The sequence below is a fragment of the Suricata suricatta genome, chromosome 3 (genome assembly GCF_006229205.1).
Source record: "Suricata suricatta isolate VVHF042 chromosome 3, meerkat_22Aug2017_6uvM2_HiC, whole genome shotgun sequence".
Lineage (NCBI taxonomy): Eukaryota > Metazoa > Chordata > Mammalia > Carnivora > Herpestidae > Suricata > Suricata suricatta.
In genome coordinates this window covers 28,228,945-28,241,185 of record NC_043702.1, presented here as the reverse complement: position 1 = coordinate 28,241,185, position 12,241 = coordinate 28,228,945, and the positions used below count along the sequence as shown (strand labels likewise).

The 12,241-nt window shown below is 39.0% G+C and overlaps 1 protein-coding gene across 1 annotated transcript in view; it reads left to right on the top strand.

Moving 5' to 3' along the window:
• LOC115287490 (disintegrin and metalloproteinase domain-containing protein 23-like) overlaps positions 1 to 12,241 on the top strand; it is a 194,387-nt gene that overhangs the window by 83,380 nt on the left and 98,766 nt on the right. The window contains exons 3-5 of the mRNA XM_029933979.1: positions 170 to 233; positions 10,606 to 10,688; positions 11,941 to 12,004. Of these exons, the coding sequence (XP_029789839.1) occupies positions 170 to 233; positions 10,606 to 10,688; positions 11,941 to 12,004 (211 nt within the window). The remainder of the gene's footprint in view (positions 1 to 169; positions 234 to 10,605; positions 10,689 to 11,940; positions 12,005 to 12,241) is intronic.

Here is a 12,241-nt window from a genome sequence, read left to right as displayed (position 1 = left end):
AATGATTTGTTCCTGGATAACGATCGAGGCTCTTGATCGAACCTCTTCTTGTTGTAGACTGCTGCTCTCTGTGGTTTACACGCTCCTTGAAGACATCTATTGAGCTGATTATTTTTAAACCTCCACGTGTCTTAGGTGCAGAAATCACTCTATTTTCTTTCCTTTATAGTGGTTTGCTGTCTTCTGATTATGTGGAGATCCACTACGAAAATGGGAAACCACAATACTCTAAGGTATGGCCAATAACATATGGAAATCCTGTAGCATAAATATACTCGATCATAGAGTTGTTGCACATTGCATCGTTTTGATGTCTGACTCAATAAAATTATCTGTTCTCTTGCATAAGGGCACTATTTTTAAATATAAAGTAAGTTTAGGAGAAATTTGTTAAGACTTACAAGTGTTTGAGAGAACATTAGAACTTCTGCAGATTCAGGCCAATAAAGAAATAATTATTGTTTTGGTTATACATACAGTTATCCTCTGTAGGTGGATGGTATGAAGAACTATCCAGTTCTGTATCAATGCCTTCAAGGAGTAGACCACCAAATCATGGTCATAGAATCTGAATGCTAAGATCGGATGGGCTGTTAGAATGGCTCTTCAGTCCAAGTGACTTTGGTGCCCAAGAAGGGCAGAGGTCAGGTGGGGGAAGGGAGATTCAGGGAACAGCTCTCCCTCTTAATCTTCACAACAGTTCTGGGAGGTGGAAATTCTTATTTCTGTTGTGCAAAAGAAGAAATTGATGCACAGAGAAGGCACATCAATCTACTCAAGGTCACGATGCATTGTAATACAAAGGTCATTGGATACTTGATTTCCTTCTGTTGGAGTTGAACTCTTTTCTTAACAGAATGTCAAGAAGGAGCAAGCGGGTTTAGATTAAAATGGGATTATTTGTATGTAAGGAAGATAGTCATCTCCACCAGTCAGGATGAAAATCTCTGGAATGGCTATAGTCAGAGACTCCGATTTGTAGGCCGTCTCCAGAGTGCCGCTGAGCCTAGATAGTGTCTGCAGCGTGGATACCATGGCTACAGGAGAGGAAACAGGGAAAGAAAATATAGTGAGAAACATTGGATCTCCCCCCCCACCCCCATATTGCTAACGAGTATTGGCACAGAGGTGGGCCTTTCATGTGTGGGCTTGCTGGGTTGTACAGCAAGAACTGGGTATTTTCAGGGTGGCAGCCTCTCACTGAATATTAGTGGGTGGCCTTAATTGTAAACACTGCCCAGGGGATTATGGAATTTCTCAGGATTTACAACTGTCCAATTAACAGTGGGCACATTTGTAATTTGGCTTGTGTTTTAAACCTTTGAATTTTATGTCACAAATTAAGACCCTCAGTTATTATTCTTACTATTCTGTCAGTTCTTGCCTTAGGCTGCATCATAGGGGTTGTTGAATCTCCCTAAAAGTTAATGCTGTGGAAAGCAAGCAGAAACTCTAAATCAAGCATGGGAACGATGCTTTCTGGCATTTGTACAAACCGAAGCTTCCGTCAGCTGTGCCAGGGCCCCGAGCACTGCGGCTGCTGAATCATGAGTCTGGAGTAGAGAAGACTGCATGGGAACTTTATAGACTCAGCAAAGAGGCCACCTTTGCAGGCCACAGTAACCTGAGTCAAACTTCTCACTCACACGTTCAGTTTGTTTTTTTTTAGAAGCAGAATAGCTAATTGGCCTCCAGAGGTCATTAGAGGTCCCAGAAGGAAGCCTTGTCATCAACAAGACACATCAAATCTTGTATCAGTTATAACTAGAATTCAATGTTTTTTTATTTTTGTTTTTATTTTTGAGAGACAGAAAGAGACAGAGCGAGCATGGGAGGGGCAGAGAGAGAGGGAGATACAGAATCTGAAGCAGGCTCCAGGCTCTAAGCTAGCTGTCAGCACAGAGCCCGATGCAGGGCTCAAACCCACGAACCGTAAGATCATGACCTGAGCTGAAGCCAGACGCTTAATTGACTGAGCCACCAGGCGCCCCATGACTAGAATTTAAAACAAAGGGTATTTAAATTCTGGCAAAGGAAGTGATTATTGCAGTTTGTTTTCGCGTTCATTGCTTTTCTCTAATTTATGCCTCATTTTCTCCAAACAGATCACATCCCCAAACTTATTTTCTTCCCATATAATGAATTAAGCATAACAGTCTGTTTTTTATGTGTCTATAATTATATATACACCCCAGAAACCAACATGGCATGATGCACTACATTGAAGCAGAATTTAAAAAAATTTTTTATTTTAATGTTTTTATTTATTTTTGAGAGAGGGAGAGAGAGAGAGAGAGAGAGACAGAGACAGAGAGAGAGAGAGAGAGAGAGAGAAAGAGAATCTGAAGCAAGCTCCAGGCTCTAAGCTGTCAGCACAAAGCCCAATGTGGGCCTCAAAGTCATGAACCATGAGATCATGACCTGAACCGAAGTTGGACACCTAACCAACTGAGCCACCCAGCCGCCCCTTGAAGCAGGACTTTTTTTTTCAAAAAAGCTAATAGCATTATAAACATTTTAGCATATTAAATAATCCTCTAGACTGTTATTTCTGAAAAATACATAATACTCTTTCATATTCATTTGCTATAATTTATTTTAAAATCCCATGATAATAGACATTTAGATTGTTTCCAAACTTTCACTATACAAAATAATTAGTTGTAAGGAAAGTGGGGTATGATACATGTAGAGCACATCGTTAATAACTGCTTAAGGATTAATTCTGTGAATGGGATTTTCTGTGTCAAAGAATTGGTACTTTTCTTTAAAGGCTTTGGTACATGCTGGTAGTTTTCCTTTTTGAAAGTTTGTTTAGGTCTACCACACTTCCACCACCATTACACACATATTTCTTAAAACTTTTTTTAAACTTCCATGTTTAGAAAATCTTTGTACAGAGTACCAGTGAAGGAAATTAACATGTAAAGATGGTTAGGTTCATGAAACCTGTTTCAACCCAGTGTGTAACTTTTCTTCCAAAGGCTTCAAACTATTTAGACAAAAGTATATATACACACATGCACACACACACACACACACACACACACACTGTTACTCACTAAAGATGAAAACGAATTACTTGTAGTTTATTTGACTTGGACCTTAAATATAAATGCAGACATTTAAAATATTCTGGAAATTAGTTTCAGACAGAATGATGAATCCCACCCCCGGAAGAAGCTTGTCTAGATTTTCCCACTTCACCAAGCCCCTATCTAGTTCCCACTTCTTCCTAAGAGAGGCTAATGTCTTAGGCTTTTATTTTAATTAGATGAAAGTGGATATAAGGACTTCTTTCCCTATGAAGCAAAGATCAGAACTGGAAAGGTCAACAAATTAAGTAGTCAGGATAGAATAGGTGCCAGGCATCAGATGAATATGGAAGAACTTTGGTTGTGCTTTCGACAGACCTAGAGCGTTTGTTAGAGTTCCTACATGGTGCTTACACATGATATATGGTAAAACAACCTCGTTGATTTGTTGACCAACTTTGTTGATGAACCTATTAAAAACGAGTTAATTTTTAATGTTTTAGTTCTTGTAAAAGAATTAGGTATCAGTATGACAGTGTAAGAGTACTTTTCAACTTTAACCTATTTCTCTTAAGTCCCTGTTAGGTGAATTAATAACTTTGAGAGCTTACTAATACTTTGGTTTTAAACTCTGTTGATGAAAAGAACTATCAAGTGGCCAGCAGTGTGAGCCTCAGCAGACTGATGCTGGACTCCTATCCCCACTTCCCTCTTCTTTATTACTCTTTATCATTATTGGGCAGGGAAAAGGCCCTTTCCTGGCTCTGTTTTCTCACCCTGGCTTCTTCCTGTCCCCTTGCTCACTCCCTCCCCAGAGGGAAAAGCAGTTTAACCGATGGGATGGTGTTGAGTATGTCTGCGTAGTTTTTACTCCTGTCTTTCATGGATCCATTTCCTTACATGAAGAGCACCTTTTCTGTATGTTTCCACACTCTAAGTTACACAGTGGCAGCCCAGTGTGTGTGTGTGTGTGTGTGTGTGTGTGTGTGTGTGTGTGTTGGTGGTGGTGGGGGTTTGTTGTTCTGTGGGGTCTATCCCTGGGTGGGTGAGTGTAGCCGCCTCAGGCGTGAAGTTTTAGCAGACCTACTTGATTCTCAGCTCATCCTCTCCTCTAGTGTATCATAAATTAGGTGACACTTTGATCTGTTTCAGTCCTGTTTCAGCCATGAGTCACTCTCTCATTTGACTTTAAATTTGTGTGGGTACCGCTTCACACACTCTAAAACACCTGTCATCAAGGTGACAGACAGCAGTATGTGCTGGTGAGGACCTGGAGAACTGGGACCCTCATCTACTTCCAGTAGGAATGTACCGTGATGGGCTGCTTTGGAAAACAGTCTGCCAGGTCCTCAGAAAGCTAAGCATGGAATTACGATGTGACCCAGCTGTTCTACTCCTGGGTAGATATCCAAGTGAGATTAAGACATAGGCTTAAGCAGAAACGTACATGGATGTTAACAGCAGCATTATTCATAATTATTCAGAAAAGGGTAAACAATCCAAATGACCATCAACTGATGAAGAAATGAGAGGTGATATATCCACACAAGGGAATACTATTCAGCCACAACAAGTAATGATGGAGTAATTCAAGGTACAACATGGATGAATCTTGTAAACATTATGCTAAGTCAAAGAAGCCAGTCACAAAGGACCATATGTTGTATTATTCCATTTATTTAAAATGTATAGAATAGGCAAATCCACAAAGACCAAAAGTAGGATATGGCTGCCAGGAATGGGGTAAGGAGGAATGGGAAATGGCTGCTAGTGGGTACAAGATTTCCTTTTGAGGTGCTGAAAATATTCTGGAATTAGTGGTGATGGTAGCACAACTCTGTGAGTGTACTAAAAACCACTGAATTATACTCTTGAAAAGGGTGCATTTTCTGTCTTTTCAATTAGATCTTAAAGAAAAAAATAAGCCCTCAGGTGGGGAATGAGGACTTATGTATCCACCTTCTCAACAAACATGAATTTTTTGCTTCTTTAAGATTGGTGTTGTCAGGGGGCCTGGGTGGCTCAGTTAGTTGAGCAACCGACTTCGGCTCAAGGTCATGTGCGATTCGCAGATTTGGGCCTCGCATCAGACTCTGCTGACAGCTCAGAGCCTAGAGCCTGCTTCAGATTCGGTGTCTCCTTCTCTCTCTGTCTTTACCCCATTTGTTCTCTGTCTCTCAATAATAAATAAATGTAAAAAAAATTAAAAAAAAAGATTGGTCTTGTCATTCAGGCTCATAAATAAGTCATCTGTATTCATTAGACAGATACATATTAGCTTACTATGATCTAGTCCCTTTCTAGGGAGTGGATGTACATCAGTGAACCAAGCAGATAAAAATCCCTGTCTTTGTTCTTTTCTTCATCACTATAATCACATCACCCTCCTGCAAGTTTTTGTACTCTTTTTTTTAATCAGATCATCACCCTGGTTCAGTTCAAGCTCTCTTCTTCCGTGAAGTATTCTGGGCAGGGAATCCTATGGGAGGAAAATGGGCCTCTGAGGGCATGGCTCCTGGCTGGGAAATTAAAAAGAAATTCAAGAGAGCAGACAACACTGGCTCCTCACAAAGCTGTCTTAAGTTTGAATAAGATACTTTTGTATGAACTATTAAAAATTTATGTAGCATTGGTACAGCTAAGCTGTTTTAATACTTGAATATTTTCTTCTATTGAGTTTAATGAAGGTAAATAATTAAACTGGAATTGGGGTTACAAGTTCCTTGACTTTCTGAAAAAAATTTTTTTCATTTCCTTATGCTGTGGTATTCAAATTCAAGTTTATGTGTCCAGTGAAAGATATCTTTTTCTCTTTTGTTCTCAGCCCTCTGTTGTGTTAAAGAGATTGAAGACCCTGATGATTGAAAAAACTGAATGTAAAGATATACATATAGAATAATCATTTGAATATAGTGTCATATTTTATTATATTCAGCAGCTGGAATATCAAAATATACACATTCGTTAGCTAAGACCTGTGTAGTTTTTTCTCAAATGTGTACCCAGAAGTGCAGGAGTTTACTTGAGATTTTTAAGCAATGAAGGTAATAATAACTGGCTGATAGCCCTTTACTGATGTGCAGGTGACGTAAACAGACATAAAGTTAGGGCAGCTCTAGAGTAAATCAAATTGAAACAATAGGTTCTATTTTCCAATAGGTTATATTTCAAGTGAGTAGAATCAAACTGTTTCTGTCACTGGATCGATAATACCAGGGACCCAAATCTCTTTTTTTCCCTACACGTTGCTAGCATTGGACTCACAGAGGTGTCATCTCAAGCCGCTTCTGATTAGGAAGTGTTTTAAAGGATGCACAGTCAGTGTTCCATTTCCTGCAGGAGTGGCCTGGTAGTTTCCAGTGGGGTTTTGAGCTTGGAAACCTCCTGGAGCAAAGTTGCTAGTATTTAAGTGTTCTCTGACTTTTCTTTGTGTTGAGATGTGTGGCAGTGGTGGGTTGGGGAGCATTTGTACCAGGATTTTTGAATTCCTTTGAGTAGCCAATAACTTCCACTTATCAGATGCTCTGTTTTTGTTGAATTTAAATAACTGACTGACAGTTTTGAATTAGAATACACTGATGCCTCTGGGGACTTACATAGACTTGTGTCATGTGCTGAATGAGCCCATTTGGGTTGTCTTGCCTGCTGTTTGCCTAGTCACGGCTCTGTGATGTGCTCATAGGTGCTGATCTGAGGATGGCTGGTCAGTGCTCTAGAACTCTCTGTGGCCCTCCAACTGGAGGCCTGAAAATGTGGCATTCAGTTTGACTTCTTGCTGTCTTTAGCGGAGAGGGCCTTTTAGTGCTTTGTCTCTGTCTCCCTATCTATACATGGAGACAGTAGTTACTGTGAGACAGTGAGGGTTCAAGATGGTTCAGTCCTTGGGTGGAAGGCACCCCCAGAGCTGACTATCCAATGTCACTGCTCACAGAGCATCTGGGAGTGGCCTATCTTGCACTGTTCTTCCTGTTACCCAAGAGGAAATGCCTCTTCTCAACTAGGATTTACTGGATATGAAATACTTCAAGAAGTTACTTTGCAGTGGTGTTTATAAAATGCTACATACATCTGGAGTGTTGCCAAATACTATTTGTATAGTAATGCTTTCTTAAAAACTTATAAATTTAGTAATAAGAAACTCAGAAAATTCTCAAATACTACCAAATACTAATGCCAAATTAGAGCCTGCCAAACTGCTCGTAGTGCTTAATATAACTAGAGAATTTAGATGTTCAAGCTTTCTTATGATAATAAACATCAGGGATTTCATGTTACCTCAAGTCTTATTTAAGGTTCAGAAAATATAGTGATTTACCTTCAAACATACTGAGAACCAAGAAACAGCTCCTTCAGATAATATCTTATCTTAATTAAAACGACTAACAATGACCTTTGTACAGAGAGAGAGTCAGCCTTCAGGTTCCAATGTGAATGAAGCTTAAATCTAAGAAAGGACTTGGAAATATTTTCTGGGACAAAAAAGGCTATTTTTAGGAAAATCTGGGAAATAAAGCTTTTCTTAGAAAGGTCAAGTAAATATGACAGTGTTTGCTATGCATTTCTAATAATCACCTGACTTCCGATAGCTTCTTGGTGTGATACAAAGTGCTAAGTAACCAGTTTGATGGAATTTACAGGTATCTGTGGTTGTTTTTAGAATCATGTGAAGAGTTTGAAATTTAATTGCAGAATATTGACCCGGATTCACAAATTGCTGAGATGTGTGATGTCGTTTGTCCGTATAAGTTCCAGTGTTCACCATGCAAATAAAACTTGCCATATTACATACACATCAATATTTATATAAAGGTTGATTTTTGAGAACCAAACCCTATAGAATTGCAACCTTCTATAAGATGTTAACAAGGTTGTAATACAAAATTTAGACAACCAACATTGGAGATACATACTTTAGTCTCTAAGAGGAAATAACTGAGTTGGTTGGGAAGTGGTCATTTGATATATGGGTAGACACCCATAGTCACTGACTAGCCTCTGAAGCGATGGTAGTCCAGTATATTGAGCCGTGATCAAAATAACTGTAAATCATCGAGAAAAAGTCAAAGTGTGTTCAGTACATTCTATTTAAGAAAACAGATAGGAAGCTTCTGGTTAAATCATGTGGATTTAATGCTTATATTTATCTCTTTTCCCTCTCAATAACCTACTCAAATAATAGTTAAAGAATAAAAAAGGATATAAGCCCACAAGAACAAAGACAAGAGAAGAAAAGACTGCAGATAAGAAGTTTCCATAAAATTTTAGGAGATAGTTGGATGAGGGTAACTGTTGGGTCTGAGCTTCTCCTGTTCTAGTAGGGGAAAAGCAAGAAGCAGCAAACCAATTGAAGGTACAGGAATTGAAGACACATGAAAACAGAAGAGTTGACTGAAAGCCTATGTGAAGGGCACGTACAGCCCTGATCTACTTCTTATGCCACATAGCCAGGCAGACATCACTTCTTTACTCTAGTAGAAGAATGCCATTTATAGAGAAAAAGGAGGGAATTATCAGAGAAATACTAAAAGTTTCCTTGAACTGAAGTTCATGCAGTTCCTTTAAAATTTTTTTTAAGTGTTCGTTATTTGTTTTAAGTGAATGACAAAGAGAGAGAGAGAGAGAGAGAGAGAGAGAGAGAGAGAGAGAGAGAGAGTATCCCATCCACGCTTCCTGTTGCCAGTACAGAGCCTGACATGGGGCTCAAATCCATGAACCATGAGATCATTACCTGAGCAGAAACCAAGAGTCAGATGCTTAACTGACTGAGCCACTCAGGTTCACCTGCATTTTCTTGGTTAAAAGGTTTGACAGAGTGCCCAGCACAGTGAAAAAGCAAAGACCCTCTCCAAAGCACATCATGAGATTTCATAAAAATGGGGATAAGTAAAATTCCCTCAATTTCTCTTGGAAGAGGAAAATTATATTTTATAAAAAACATCTAACATTAGAATAACATCCCATTCTCAGCAGTAACATTGTATTTTATATAAAAAAATAACATTAGAATAACATCCAATTCTCAGCAGCAACATTAAAAGCTGTGGATAATGCTGTTGTAATGCTAAGAGAAAATAATTTCCAATCTAGAATTCTCTACCCATCCAAATGATTGATCTAAGGTGAAGATAAGAAAAAAGAAAATTTTATAAGTGCAAGTTCTCACCAAATCTGTCTTCCATGATCACTTTTTCAAGAAGGTACCAGAAGATGTATACCTTCAAAAAAAGAGAGGGTGAGACCATGGATGGAGAAGACATGGGGTCTAGGATTCTATATAAAAGGGAGGCAGAGGATGGGCACCTGGGTGGCTCAGTTGGTTAAGCAGACCGACTTCGGCTCAGGTCATGATCTCATGGTTCATGGGTTTGAGCTCTGTGTCGGGCTGTGTGCTGACAGCTAGCTCAGAAACTAGAGCCTGCTTCAGATTCTGTCTCCCTCTCTCTCTGACCCTCCCCTGCTCACACTGTCTCTCTCTTTCTCAAAAATAAATAAAACATTAAAAAAATGAAGAAGAAGAAGAAGAAGAAGGGAGGCAGAGGAGTTCCCAGGATCACCCTACAAAGAACTTCTGGTTGGTGGCTCTGTATCAGCCCTGGCCGGAAGTTGAAGGGAGGCAAGCAGGTGTCTCTGGGAGTAAAATGGGTGTGATAAATTACTGATATATCTAGCCGTTGGAGAGGAGTTATAGATATTACAGACACTGAGAAAGATGGAAGTGCTCAATACATGGGAAAATAAGCAAACAAAGAAACAAAGCAAGAAAAAAAATCTCAAAAAAATTAAAAATGGAGCAAGAAAGAAAATGTAATTGTAGTGGCACAGTTGTGAACAATATTTTGCAGAGTCATAATCTAAACACTAAAAACCAATCTAACCAAAAACTGGTGATGTGTGTTGGCATGTACTGGGGGCAAGAGAGGTTTTCCAGATTCTACATTAGGAAGCTAATTTCTAAAGTGAAATAAACCAGGAGGTAGCAGTATAAATATTCCATTCAGAAATACATAGGTAAACAGTAGAAGAAATAGACAAAAGAGTTAAAAATGGTTGCCATGGAGGTGGGGAGAGAGGGAGAAATTAACTGCTCTGTTTTCAGAAATAGGCCATGTAGTTGCTGCTTGAATTTGAAAGTTAAGTTCGTATAATCCTTCTAATTTTTTTAAACTAATTCTAAAAGTTAGGAAAGCAAATAATAAGGTATTATGTAGTTTTCCATCAAACACAGTTATTAGCAATACCTTTGGGGTCTATCCTCAGTTTGATAGAAAACCTTATTCCATTACAACATCTGGTACGTGTCTACTCCTGCCCATGTTTGGGGAAGGTGTGTAAGTTGTACCAGTTACATTGGTGTCTTATTCCTGTTATGGTTTTTTCCCCTTCATTAAATTTAATAACACAACATCATTATAGAAAAGCTGAAAAATGGCATAGTGCCCTTTGAGATTTCATATCAACCAAGAGCAGTTCCTAGGACCGTCCTTGCCATTCTTTTGGTTTATAGAAGCTTCTCCAAGAGTGAATGATGACACAGAAAGCCTTGTTAGTAATTCACCCTTCTGCTTTGCAGGGTGGGGAGCACTGTTACTACCACGGGAGCATCCGAGGTGTGGAGGACTCCAGAGCCGCGCTCTCGACCTGCAACGGACTTCAGTACGTGGGGTTCTCGGTGGGACAGTGAACTTGCTTTCATCCGTTCACTGTTTCCATCTTTTCTTTCACAGATGTTTGTTGTAGTGAATCTTCTGGGCTGGCCCTATGTTCTTGTAACATTTCAAGTTTGCAGGAGATGCAGAGATTAAACAAGTGATTACTCAGATTAACATTTAATTGCCACTTTGGTAATTGGAACCGTGAAGGGGAGTGTCGGGGACTTATGGGGTGACCAAACCTAGTCCAGGAAGGTCACCCAGAAGTGTATGCCAGAGGACATAGCATTCAGGTGGCACTGGCCAGGTGAGGATGTGGGGCCCAAAAGAGGAGCTCATACATCAACTTCAAGGCAGTTTCTAGAAAAACCTCTTTAAGCACCTTTTGGATGCAAATAGTAACACTTGACTTAAGGATCTAGTTTTGACCATGTGATGAAAAAGGATCTTGAAATTTTTATCTTGCTCTTTCTCAAAATTAAATGCAACGCAGAGTCATACTGCTTACTGGAAATTCCCAATTTGCAGACATAAATATACTTCTGTTTGCCTCTTCAGAATCAGATGGTTTTATTTTTTGTTTTTTTTTTAAGTTTTAAAAAAAATGTATATTTATTTATTTTGAAGGAGAGAAAGGTGCAAAGAGAGAGGGAGAGAGAATCCCAAGCAGTGGCATCCTGCAGGCAGATCCCAAACAGAATCCCAAGCAGAGAGAATCCTGACGCAGGGCTCGATCCCATGAACTGTGAGATTGTGACCTGAGCTTAAATCGAGAGTTGGACACTTCACTTACCTAGTCACCTAGGCGTCCCACAATCAAATGGTTTTAGATTATTCTAATACACAAAGTACCTATTTTCTCATAGATGATATTGGATTTGTGTAATAAGAAATTTGTACTAGTTGTACATTGTCTTGGAATTATAATTTGACATACTGGAAATATATGAATAGTCTTGTTCCAGATTAATCATCTGATCTGTCCATTTTGTTTCAAAAATTAATTATAACATTTGTAGCATGTATGCTTGTGGTATATACTTTAATACTTCTTGTAGCCTATCTGTCGTCTAGTACATTGCTGAGACCACAGTGGGATTCCATACAAATATATAAATTAGATTGGGGGCAGTATAAAAAGACATTTGTTCGGATATACTCTTTATTTTTAAAGATGCCATATGAAGCTCATTTGCCGTTTCTTGCCGTTTGCTCTATTTGTTAATTTTCTCCTTGTGTGGTTTCTCGCCTTGTAGTGGTATGTTTGAAGATAATACCTTTGTATATATGATAGAACCACTGGAGCTGATTCATGATGAAGTAAGTCTGTGGCCTTTGTTTCCTTCTGGTGTTTTATTCTATTGGCATCTTTGCCTTTGAACCATAAAGAATCTAATGTGGATGTCAGTGTGCACTTACATGTAATACATTATTTCAAACAGAGAAGGACACCATGAGTTTTAAAGTTTAAACTGCACATCCCAGGTATGTTAAGGAGCTGTTGCTGGTGTATCGAATTTAGAATATGCAGATTATGACCTGCTGACTGAGGGAACA